The sequence below is a fragment of the Rhinatrema bivittatum genome, chromosome 2 (genome assembly GCF_901001135.1).
Source record: "Rhinatrema bivittatum chromosome 2, aRhiBiv1.1, whole genome shotgun sequence".
Classification (NCBI taxonomy): domain Eukaryota; kingdom Metazoa; phylum Chordata; class Amphibia; order Gymnophiona; family Rhinatrematidae; genus Rhinatrema; species Rhinatrema bivittatum.
In genome coordinates, this window is record NC_042616.1 from 119296100 (window position 1) to 119309449 (window position 13350).

At 45.9% G+C, this 13350-nt stretch overlaps 1 protein-coding gene across 1 annotated transcript in view; it reads right to left on the bottom strand.

Moving 5' to 3' along the window:
- CCNY (cyclin Y) overlaps positions 1 to 12975 on the bottom strand; it is a 487859-nt gene extending 474884 nt beyond the window's left edge. The window contains exon 1 of the mRNA XM_029588558.1: positions 12329 to 12975. Within this exon, the coding sequence (XP_029444418.1) occupies positions 12329 to 12482 (154 nt within the window). The 5' untranslated portion in view covers positions 12483 to 12975. The remainder of the gene's footprint in view (positions 1 to 12328) is intronic.
- Between the last annotated feature and the right edge of the window lie 375 nt (positions 12976 to 13350).

The following is a 13350-nucleotide window of genomic DNA, read 5'->3' on the forward strand; positions in this document are numbered from 1 at the left end:
TGGCCAGTTGTACCCATGACCTACCATGCTTTGTTTTAAATTTTTCCTTTTATTTGGCCAGGGCAGGGCAATTTGTGTTAAGCTGAGCAGCCCGATCACTTTGTACAGTTGGCTCCCACGGGCTCTTCCAAAAAGAAGCTAGGCTTAGTCATAGAGTTTTAGATTCACTCTCGTCAAAGGAAAAATGAGTCAATGCCAGGTCCAGTACAGGTTTCTGTACTGGAGAGCAAAAACAGACAGCAAGCAGAAAGAAGAACAGGCAGCAATGAAAAGGCACACACACACAACGCACTACATGATAAAAGGTACAAACTCTGCCATTGAAACAAATACAGCCCATTGTTCTCCAGGGGTAGAGGTTAAGTAAGGTGTAAGTGGAGGTTAAGCACGAATCATTAGAGACCAGCATCACACACAAATTTCTTCTCTACTGAGAAACCCCATATTCTTAAAATTGTAATTGGGCAATAGATCCCAAATCCTTACAATAAAACTAAATTTAAAATTAACCATATTAAAACTGGATTAAGACACTCCAGACCCTAAGTTGCACAATCAATGCAATGCATTATGAACAGCTGAGTCACTCAGCTTGTGTCTCATAATATATCTAATGTGCCCTACAAGATGCACAATATAGCAAAACTACCTAGAGTACTAGAATGTACCATTTAGAAATGTTAAAAAGTTGGTTTGATTTTTTTTTTTTTTTAATTCTTTAAACTGTTCCCCTGCATTTCTCTTGAAACTTTGGTAGCAGTCATGTCCGGAACTGTGGCACAAATGGCCTTCCGCGGGATAGGATCAGAGAAACAGGCAGGGGTGCACCATGGCCCCATCAGATCAACTGAGGGTCTGGCTACCAGGGAATCACTGTGAACCACTCAAAGCAGCAAAACTGCCCTCTAGACAGGAGCTCCAGCCTATGTATAGCTGGTTAGGACTGGACCAACCTGTCACCCTGCCTGGACCTGGCCTCACGAATCACCTTGTAACAGCTAACATCTAAGGTAAAAAGACAAAAAAATTGGAAAAAAAAAAATGCCTTTGAAACTGAGAAGAGATTTCTGTGGGGAAAGCCATGATTCTGAGACCCGCCCCCCTCCCCTGACATCATCGCAAACAGAGCCGGGCAGTTTGAAAGGCGCCAAGCCAGCAGGCGCTTGTGATGGGGAGGGCTACCCACCAGTGCTGATCACCTTGTAACAGCTAACATCTAAGGTAAAAAGACAAAAAAATAGAAAAAAACTGTCTTTGAAACTGAGAAGAGATTTCTGTGGGGAAAGCCATGATTCTGAGACCCGCCCCCTCCCCTGACATCATCGCAAACAGAGCCGGGCAGTTTGAAAGGCGCCAAGCAAGCACCCCTTCGTGCAACCCTTTGTGTTATTTCTTTAATATGCTCCTTGTTATACCTTTTGCTTAATTGTTAAGAACTTTGATTTTGATGATTTTATTTTTGTAATCTCTTAGCCTCAGGTACAAATATTTTAGATTGTAAGCCCTTTTAGGGGATAGTGAATTACCTATTGTACCTTATTGTAAACCGATGTGATATCTCTTTTTGAAATGAACATCGGTATATAAAAATCGTAAATAAAATAAAATAAAAGAGAACAATGTTATGTGTTACATTTATCGAACACCCTGTGAGCACTGCCGCTCACCATGGGCTTAAGAAAGCTGCACAATGCACAGAGGGCTCAAAATTATTTTAATGCTTCAGTCTGGGGCACCTGGCTTAGAACTGGAGGCTTCCAGGTTTTGAGGCTGTAAAACTAGGATTCATTAGTACTGGTCACAGTTCACAGAACTTTTTTTTTTTGTGTGCACTCAAGCTAAAAAATACGATAGCATACTAACCAAGGGCACACCTCTCTGATAACCAGTGCACTCTCTCTTTGTCTTCACCAATAAACTTAGTTAAAAAAAAGAATCAAATGAATAACATTAATACGCTTAGCAAAATAAGATTACAGATCTCGAAAGAAAATTGTGTGTAACCTAGAAGATATTTCAGGCCCTAAGAAAATTGTCTTCAGGTAAGATGTATGGCCAATTGTGAAGAACCCTGGCAGATCTGACACACTGACCTGGGTCTACGGGATTCTGCTAGCTGTGATTCCATGCCTCAACACTCAGCTATCATCATCATGATCTGGGGACAGTAATGTTTACTCTCTCTCTCTCATACTATATTCAATTCATAAACTATAAATCCTACTCTTTTTTTTTTTTCAACAGCATCCCAAGAGCCTAATAAATTTCTGCCCACTTGGGAAATCAGCTCTGGGAATGTCAGCATCTTACCCAGACCAGCCATCAATCTCTCAGCATTAACAATGGTGGAAAAACAGCGGGTCTGACTGGATGCATTCATGGCGGCAGACATTCCCGCAGCTCTGATGAATTCAGGCAGTCCATGCTTTGCATTCAGGATATGCTATATAGTCTTCCTCTGACCCAGAACAATACCAATTTTATGGCAGACCCACAGTTATCTTTCATTGCCAGTCACATAAAACCTGCGCCGACTTCTGTTTTCTTCCTATATTCATGTTGGCTGTAGCTGCTCTGCATGCAAACGCTGGCCTTGTGGACGGTGCTTGCAGGCGGACCAAGTCCACAGCCTGCCCTCATCACCTTCTGAATACCAGCGGCAGCACCTGAGAGAACTTCTTCTTGTCATGCAAACCTTGCAGCCCCAGTCAGGGACTCGCCCGGTTACAAATGCAAGTTCCCAGCGGCGAGTTGCTAACCAGGAGTTCTGCACTTGGCTAGCACAGAGGACACCAGTAGGTTCTGGTCCGTGGCTTCATGATCTTGCCCCCAAAAGGCTTCCAACCACTTTTCTTCGCTTGTAAACACTATGCTTCCCATTCGAATTCACCCCAGCAAATGCAAACTTTCCATACAGAAAAAATCATCATCTTAAAGGAACTCTGCGTTCCTGACAATGTTACACTCTGATCATGAGGGAAACTAACTTTTTTTTTTTTTTTAACATTTTTTTTCCTTTCAAGAACATACAATACTAAAAAATGTCATTAACCACCCCAAAGTTCTACATAGTCAATTGTATATTTTTGTTTAGCTAAGGAAATGTTATATATAGTGTAGAGCAGTGGTTCTCAACCTTTTTTCCCCATCGTGACACACCTGACAGATGGTTGTCACATGTATGACACACTACTCATTACAATCTATGGCAGAAAAAAAAGAGGCCCCGTATTACTTTTATTGTTAAGAATGACACACGAGAAAAATAAGACTACACTCTCTGAACATAAATTATATAAATAGTAAACCTCCCATACCAGATCAGCACTAGCATTCAAACAGTAACCACCTTACCTAAGAAAAGGCAACACTGAAAATATTACACCAGGCCTTAAAACTCCAATACTTCTATCAGGAAAATGGAACAAGCCAGGCTGCTATAGAGCCCTACCTAGAAACTACATGCAGCAAAAATACCTCACCTCAATCACATGTGCAGTCCCTCACCTAACAAAGAATAAAGAGACCATAAAGCATAAATAGTAACATGCAGACTAAAACTGGAAACTGCAGTGCAACAAAGGAAAAAGGGAAATCACCAGTCATAAAATAAAGTAAGAAATATAAAATCAATAGCAGTAAAGCCATACTAATAAAAAGAACAGTTTATTTCAAAACAGCTGATGAATGGAATATCCAATAATTAAAAACTCATAAATTACTAGACACCAATAAAATATTTCAAAATAGCAGACACAAAGACCCAATAATTAAAAATAATTATTTAAAAAATGCTCTGATTTCCAGATGCCCTGAGATCATTGGAAATTAGGAGGAGGTTGTTTGCAAATTTTGCCTCTCTCTCAAGCACACAATTGCACACATTACATAGGCTCTCAAACACACACATGCTCTCTCTTATACACAGTACAGGCTCTTAATCATGCATACACATGCTCTCACACATACAGGTTCTCAATCACACTTACATACATACACTCAATCACACAAACAGGTTCTCAATCACACTTACATACATACGCTCAATCACACATAACCTCGCTCACTCTCTCCTCACCAAACTAGTGGCAGCAACAGCCTCCTCCTCTTCCAGCCCTTGCAGCCTCGAGAAAGGAGTCCCATCGGCTGCAAGGGGCCGACGCTGCTGCTCTTCTGAGGAATGACTCTGCAGAGACTTTACCTAACAGGGTCTTTTCTTCCCCGCTGCACTCCACTTCCTCTTCCGGGCCACAGGGGCGAGAAGAAGAGACCATGCTGGCGCCACTGACTCCAGCTCTCCCGCTGCGTTCCACCAGGGCTTATAGCCCAGGCGGAAGAATTCCATTTCACTGGAGGAGCAGCTGGGCCAGCGGGGGACCGGGAAGGGTGGCGACACACCTGCGTGTGCCTGGTGAAACACTGATGTCGCAACACACCAGTTGAGAACTGCTGGTGTTGACAGCCCTGCTAGGTCTCTAGTAGAAGGAATACACCAACTGTGTAGGTAGAAAAGAAGCATTTTTAGTTGGGGTTCAGTTACCCCCATGTGGACTACTGTGTTGATTGCTTCTTACTACAACAAAAAGGGGAAACATCTAGAGAGGGTGCGGATTTTTGTGTTGACCTTCGATGTTTTGTCCATTCTGTTTTAGACGGGAATACCCTTGGCCCCTTAACAGTAAGGTCTGGGTAGGAAAGAAGGAAGGGTAACTTCTTCTCTTTTTGAGAAACTGTTTTACCTCTTTAGGACTTTACAGGAAGCTTTGCCCACCCTTCCTTGATCTTTTGTTGCTTTTGGAAGTCTGGATTGTTATTTTGGATCCAGCAACTCAATTCCCCCATGACGTAGGGGAATTCGTCGCTGTCAGAAGAAAGGAGTTTTCCAGGCGTCTCTCATTCAGAGAAATCCAAGGACCCATTGGAGGTCCAGCCTGAGGGGTGGATTCTCATTCTTTCCTGGGAGGAGAGAAAATAGAGAAAAAGGAGAAGTGTGGCAGCTGTCCAGTGTTAGCCACCACATATCATCAGGATGTACTAGAGGAGACTGGGTAAGGGGTAATCATCTCAATCAAGGTATGACAAGTAAGTCTGTATTGTTTGCTATCTAAATTCAAATGAAGAATATGCATAATATGTAAATTTCAACATAAACACCTGGGCTAAAATCCTCACTGAAGAGTCTAAGGGCCACCCTCAATTTCAAGATATCCAAACCTCCTGTACTGTCCTTAAGTCCCTTTTGTTTTCTAGGTTTCCCATGTGGGATAGGGAAGATCAATCTGTAAGGTCCTGAGGATTGTTTAAATGTCTTTAGCATGTGTAGTAATAATGTTAGGATTTCACCTGTTATACAGCCTTATTCTACCTTCATGATGCCTCCCTACTAGCAGAGGCCCTCAATATGTCTTATCCTTAGTTGTGTCAAGTTCATCCTCACAGCTCTTGTCACGCCCAAATCCCAGCCTAATTAAATCTCATGGTGTCGTTTCTGGCTCCATGACCTGACCTTGTCATTCTTGTCTTGTGGCCTACAGGCCTTCTGCCTTGCCTCATGGCCCTCAAGCCTTCTTCTCTTTTGCCCTGCCTTAGGGCCCTTGGGCCTATCTTGAGGCCTTTGGTGAATTCTCTCTTGTATCCTGTTTGAGGCCTTCAGGCCTATTCTGTCTGTTTCAAGCCTTGCTGCCTTCAGGTGACATAGGTTTCCCTTGTCTAAGTCCTGCCCAGTCTGACTTGTTGGTCTTGCTTGTACCAGAGTCCTGTCCTTGCCTTGTCTCACCCTTGTCTTGTCTAATTCCTAGGTCCTGTTTGATATCCAGCCTTGTCCAGCCTGCCAAGCCTGTTTTTGTCCAAGCCTTGCCTGTGCAGACTCACTACTATGATGCACTGCTGCTGCAGAGACCTACTGGCCCCCCAGAATCCAAGGGGCTCAACCTGCTAGGGAAGGAGCTGGCTAGGCAGAAGATAGGGCCTTGTCTTGCTCAAAGTCCTGCCTTGCAGTCCCACGCCACTCTCCAAGTGGGTTTCCCGGATTCCGGGGCCCATAACAAATAATTCATGCTGGACGATAAATGCGGTTCCAACATAACTTTACTGATAATGCAGATTAACAATACACAAGTGATTAACAATACACAAGTCTTTGTTCCATAAAATCCATTATACAGTTCAGGTCCAATAAATCTGTGACTCTTCACTGCTGTTTTCATATTATATATATATATATATATATATATATATATATATAGCGCAAACACACACACTCTATATATACACACACTCATTTTGTACATATGGTTAATTATGGTATGATTAGTTAAACATTTGACACCGATCTCAGTTTTTTTAAATTGATATGTGAGCTTATTTCTTTCCAACTATATTCAAATGCCAGTAGGCAATGAGAAATCAGGTGTTAAGTGTGATCCATATTTATATATGGAGATTAGAAAAGAGCAGATCATATGATTTTTGGAGAGTACTAAATTTAAATCAGGTACGTTAGGCACAGATTCCCTCAACGCAGCAAAGAAGTGAGAAACGCCACTGAAAATCTTTCATTCCCAGAAGACTGATTTTTACCACATAGACATCAATAAAGATGGTCCTTATTTATCAGCTCCTCTCCTGTGGCTCTCCCTGATTTCATCCCTAAGTGCATGGGGCGTTTCTTTTGCGGCACACTGATACTTCTGCTTGAGTGCCCAGCACCAGAGCTACTTTTCTGCGTTTTAGAATCCCAGAATCCAGTCTCTCACGCTCCTTTAATCTTCAGAGCACATTTGATTTATTTGTCACCGTGCACCGACAAACTGACAGTTTACTCTGCACCATCCCAGGCCTCCAGTACAACCCTGCGATATTAGCAGAAACAATTCAAGCAGGGCCTGAAACAGACTGGATCCAGCCTCCGCACTAAAGCATTTTAAGATGTCGTATTCAGAAAAAACTTACTCCAGAAACCGCTGGCCGGACGCCGAAGCCTCGGAGCCCTGTCGTTTCACAAACGGCATACTTTTTTTTTTCTTCCCCTGTGCTAGTTTTCTTCAGTCATAAAAAAAACTGAGGCGTATACCAAGCCTTAAACAGCGACATTTTAATCCTACATAATAAAAGCCAGTTTCCGGCTATTACCCTGCTTTCTATAAAACGAGTCAATAAGCCATATATTATAAAAGCCTTTGAGCTAGCTGTCAAGTAACCAGGTAACGACACTGCCAGCCAACAGCTCGGTACCCCAATACCTCTGAGCTGCTGAAAGGAGCTTTCCCCAGACACAAACACACGCACGGGCACTGAGGGGAGGGAACCAAAATGAGAAGGGGCTGCTGGGGGAGGGATTTGAGGCTGGAGGGCCACTGGATCCATTCTGCTGAGAGACTGGGGGTCTACATTAAAAGGTGAGGGGAGCTGGAAGGGAGGGGGGGAATGACTGAGGCGGGTACTGGGGGAGGCAGTAAGGGGGATGGACTGAAGCTTGGTAGGAAAGGCACTGAGGGCAGTGTGGATTGAGCAAGAGAGTGGAGAAAAATCTGAGAATTGACAGGAGAGAGAGAGAGAAAGGATTGAGGACTGAGCAGAGTGGGGAGAAGGAGACAGAACGTACAGGGATTCAACACACACACACATAATGCGAAGAATGCCTTTGGAAATTTTCTGTATCGCAGGAAATTCACCCAGAGTTGTCTTTGGAGGCTGAGGAGTTGGGGGCCCTGCGCCAGAGAGAGATGTTATCGACTGTACCAAAAAAAAAAAAAAAAAAAGCAGTCAGCGTGATTAGCTGGTGCCTCACATCAGCCTTCCTGAAGTTCTCCGGCCCGGGTGGAAGAGGCGGCGGCAGTTGAGCCATCATGTCCTCTTGTGCCTGCTCCCACAGCCCTCAGGAATGAGTTGAGCCACTGCAGTCAGGGCAAAGAGGACTCAAGGAGGGGATGGTGTTATCGGCCCTCACAGACCAGAAGGTACAGGAACCACAGAGCAGCCAAACAGGAGCCTAAAGAGGGGAGGGCAGAGAAGACAAGAGGAAAAGGAAGGGAGAGAGTGCTGGCTGAGGTCCGTTATCGAGTCTGGGGAGGGAAAGGGGAGAGAAGTGGTGGTCGTGCCTGGGGAGGGAAGAGAGCAAGCGTGAACGAGCTAGAAGGGAGAAAACGTTTGTTCACTCCCCTCCCTGCCAGTCTAGCCTTGTGAGAGACTGAGAAAAGGAGATTTGGCTGGGGAGTGGGGAGTGGGGCAGGGAAGAGGACAAGAGAGAGAGAAGGGGGATGCTGGTTATTAGATGATAATGATGACATCCTCCTCCCCCCCCCCCTATTAAATTGCAAGGGGCTCCACCATGGCTGATTTCCCTTGGGCCCCACATCCCCTTGGGATCAGCCCCGAGGACACCCTTCCAGCACTTAGAAGGAATTTTCATACTCAGCAGAAGCCAGGGTTCAAAGCCTGCTGACACAGCCTGTGACCTTCGGCAAGTCACGTACAAACTTATAGGATCATTCATCAAAATGCATTATGGTGTTAACGTCATAGCGCATGTGATAATAGCATTATCGCACGGCGTGAATGCAAATTTTTGGGAGGGGCAGGATTAATTAACATGAGGGGCAATATCACACCATGCGAAAGCATAACACATCCAGACCATCAAGGCAGGGCGAGAGAACATAGTACAAAATTTCATCTTTGTGAGACTTTCCTCACTCCAAATCAGGTCAAATCTTCACCGAGGTGTACTGTGCTGTTCGAACGCCTCACTCTGCATGTAAAACTGGCCCCCTAAACCACCACCCACACCTCATCTCGAGCTATTAGCTGGCCCTCCCCTCTCAGCCTGGGAGCTGAGAAATAGAAGTATCGCGGGCTGCAAAAACCTTACCATGGGCGTACGCATGCGATATTATAGCATTTTTATGAATCTAGGGATTATTTATTTAAAATCATTTATATTCCGGTCTACCCAGACAAGCACTTCAGATTAGACTGTAAACCCTCTGAGGACAGGGAAATACCCACTGCACCTGAATGTAAAGCACTTTGAGCTACCAGAAGGAATGTGCGAGCTAAGGATAAGTACATAAAATACATAAACAAGCTCTCAATTCCTTTCATTTATGATGGCATTCTTCTAGCACTCCCTCCCATAAAAGGAATCCAACACTAAGTCTCCCACCAACTAATCACCAAGTGACCCAACAACCACACTGCCAGCCAGCAGCTCACTTTCAGCAACACACACACGAAAACTGAGGGGCTGCTGAGGCTGACAGAGGCGAGAGGTGAGGGAATGAGCTACAGAGGGGGGAGTATTGAGATGGAGGGGGCAGGGAAGAGGCACAGAATGAAGGCTGATGGGATTGACTTGAGGTCAATAGTAGGTGCTGGGGCAGGGGAGGGGGACACAGAGGGTTGATTGAGGCTTGGTGGGAAAGGGAGGGGCATGAGACGAACCGGGAATTGAGAAGATGCACACCACACACGTATATAAAGACACACACAGGACCGGGAAGAGACACACTAAAATCCAGGACAGGAAACTAAGCGGTGTGCTCAGTCTATGCCAGACTTCCTGATGCTCACTGAACTTTTCAAGGGGGCCTCAGGCAACTGCCTTGCTTGCCACCCACTAAATCCCAACCCTGAATGCACGCAGAGTACACCTTTCCAGTGCTGAGAGGAAATGGACTGCAAGTGCCCTGCATGGAGAAATCTTCAAACTCAAATCCTGCCACTTATGATAGGCATTCTTCAACCGGCAGCTAATCCCTTGTATAAAGAAGGTAAATGCCCAAGACAAAACCAGCCAAGAAAGTAAAAGAATGTAAATGTCACACTCCTGGTTTATGTAAAAGATTTGTGTGCCCCCTTACCATAGGTCCCAAGGTGCCATCAGCCTGAATGTGTGCAAGAGCCCCAGGCTTTTGAGTCTCACAGCTACCCCGGATGGTAGAAGACTGATGAGGAAGAAAAATAAAACTGACTAGATTAGGAGATGTAGATATTCAAAGACGAACGTTTAGCTGGATAAAACTTAACACAACCGATAAAATCTTACTTATCCGGCTCAATGGCATTGAATATCGACCTCAGAATGATTTCCTACAAGTGACCAAGCTTCTGCAGCTGGAATATATCTTTGTAGGCTGGTACAATTTGGAAGCATGGATGGACCAATTGGTCTTTTTCAGTTGTCATCTCCTATAGATTATCCGGTTTCTGCTCTTGGGACCAGCATAGGGTGTGGGGGTGCCCTGGGAAGCAGAGGGCATTACAGTCATCACTCAACTGCGATACCTACTGGTTGCACCAAAGGGAGCAGCACTTCTTGTCTCAGTCAAAAGGACTACTGTAGCTGCAATGCCAGGACTAGACAGGAGGGAAAGAAGTTATTTTACATAACAGAAAACAAATATAAAAACAAACAGGTAGCTACTAATGAAGGCCACAGTATCATTCAGCTCACATTTCAACTGGACTCGAAACTCAAGAGAAAGTGCAGCCTACCAAGCCAAAACAAAGATAAGACGATGGTCTCAAGGTTTCAATATAAATACGTTTTGTAACAACTTTGAATAGCTTCAGTAAAGCAGATAATCAAATCCACATACATAACAGTTTAAAGAAATCATTTAAAAACTACAGGCATTACAACAAGCAACAGACTAGGAAAATTAAACAAAAGACGAAAGATGTCAAAGAAATAAAGGGGTCCATTTTCAGCCGTTGTGCAACTTGGCTAGTTAGCTGGATAAACATATATCCGGCTAACTAGCTGGGTATATTCAGTGCTGCTGAATAAAACCAGCTATCTTAAAGTTATGTCTAACTGGCTAACTTTAGGACAGCCCTACGGCCCAACACGAGTTAGCTAGCTCTGCTCCTCCTCAGAATGCCCCTTGCCACCCATGGAATGCCCCCTTCTTATCCGGCTAAATTCTAGTTACCCAGCTGGATAAAAACTAAATATAGCTGGGTAAGCCATTTAGATTCAGATAACGATTACATTATTCATCTAAATGGCTTTGGAATATGGACCTCAAAAATTTTTACAGGAAGGTAGGTGGTCAGCGGCAAATAAAAATCTTCCCTGCCTTGCGAGTGTACTCCAAAATCAGGAGTCCTGCTGCAGCAAAGGTCCTACCTGCAATCAAACCATCTCCTGCCTGCTTAACATGAATTACCATTTGCATCACAGAGGAGCAGATATACTTATGGAAGAAAACTGGAAGCTGTGGCACCCATCTCACAACTGAACATATAATAAGGGCCTGGTTGGCTAAATTCCACCCCCACCCACAAACAATGGGGGGGGGGAGAAGCCTTTGTAAATAGAACCCTAAAATTTCATCATCCATGCAAATGGTAACAAATCAGGAAATTTTTTTTTTAAGTTTTTCTTTGGACAATGACCACAAATGATACAGTGTTTTCTACCAATACAATTGCTGCTATCCCATACCATTCTTCAAGTAACAAGCCTTCATTATGATCACACAAAGCACTCGCACTTGCCCCAGCAGTGCAGTACTTCCCTTGGTGCAAAACTATTCAGCACCAAGGGAAGTTCTGTTTCAACAAAAGCCCTAACAATCTTTTTTTGGGTTAAGATTTCTCCTGTTTATCTATGGCAAAATTCTTAAATCAAACTGTCCCTTGGAATTATGTTCACAATAAAAAAAAAAAAAAAAATCTACTACTGTGCATTTTATTGGAAAACTCATAATTTAACTTCAATGCTAGTTATTAGGTTTCATTTGCTAAGCGTAAAATAACTAAAGGGAGCAACATCACGACATTCACAAGCAATGTATCCTCACATTGCTAATAATGCAAAAAAAAGGGATTAAAAAAAATTACAGTTACAGAATGAACAATCAGCTCTTTCATCATCCCTGAGTGAAGTCCCTGAATACAGAGCAGTAGAATTTTATTTATTAATGATGATGCTAAAAACAGTCAACCTCATGCACAGCAGAGGCATAAAGATGCCAAACAGCCAACACCCCACTACAAACTCCAAAAGAAACCCCATGACCCACTGCATAGTGCACTGCCCAGAGCCCTGGCAAGAGAGAGTGCCATAAGTAGTGCCAGCGGGGCAGAAGGGAGCTAGCAGCAGTGGCCTTGATAGAGGAAGGTGCAGCACACCTAAGGCCCAGGCTAGCATGTCAGGCCAGGGGTGGACCGGTGACGGTCCCTGGCTTCTAGTAAAAGTTTGGAGCCAGGGAAGAGATGGGCGAAACACCTGCAGGCTGCGCTGCCCGCCACACCACCTTTTTTCCCCAGGCTCACTCGGCATCTTCTCTGGGTCTTCCGAGCCCCCCCCCCGGTCACTCACCGTCGATGTTCTCGCGGTCGCTGATGTGCTGCAGGTTGCAGCCCGTGTCCTCCCGGCTCAGCTCGGCCTCGGGCCGGTAGGTCTCCAGGCGGGAGTGCGCGTTCCGGCGCAGCTTGGGACTGGAGGACACGCAGCAGGATGCCGTGTTCCCCATGGCTGGGGCTCGCTGCCTTCCCCTCCCAGGCTCTTCCTCTCCCCGAGCCCGTCCCTCCTTCTTCCTCCGCCAGCGCAGGAAGCTGGAATAATACAACCACCGCGCGGGCAGAAATGGGAGAATGAGAAGAATAAATCAGCAGCAGGAGCAGCAGCACACAAAGAAAAGCGAGCGCGGATCCGTTCCTGCGAGGAGAGCCTCCCGCCGGGGCGGGGGGGGGGAGGGAGAGGAATCAGGCGCTGCCCGTGCCGGCTCCCGAGGGGGGGAGGGATAGCAGGGCAGCTTCTCCCCCTCCTCCGCTAGCGCTGGCCGGGAGACATGGCCCGGGAGCCCCGCCGAGAGCTGCCGGGCGCCGCCTCCCTAGCGGCAGCGGCGCACGGAGAGCCGCATTCCCGCCGCCGCCTGCTCCCTGACTCTGCCCCCGACTCCGTGCTCTTTCCCCAGCGCACAGCAGCGGTTATCAGCAGCCCTGGGGCTGGAAGGCTTGCAAAAAGGTTCCGGTTCAAGGGGGTGGTAACATCTGCTGGCAGCAGCCGAGCTGGGCGGGGGGAATAGAGAGACGCTGGCCTGTGTGCCGGGGGGGGGGGGGGGGGCTCTCCTCCGAAGGGAGCGGCGCCGCCGAGGGCTGAGGCCGAGCCCGCGCTGTCGCTCGTAAGGCAACGGACGCGGTGACTGACAGCGCCGGAGGAAGGGAAGGGGGGGGGGGGGGTGCACTTGAAACATTTTCGTTTACTTTTGCTTTTCATTTCGTTTTCCCGCCCTCCCTCCTCCCGAAAACGAAATTTGAAAACCTGTAAAGAAAACACTATTAAAAAAAAACCCCCGCTGCCAGGACCCTGCCACCTTCTCCCATCCCAGCCCTGCATGG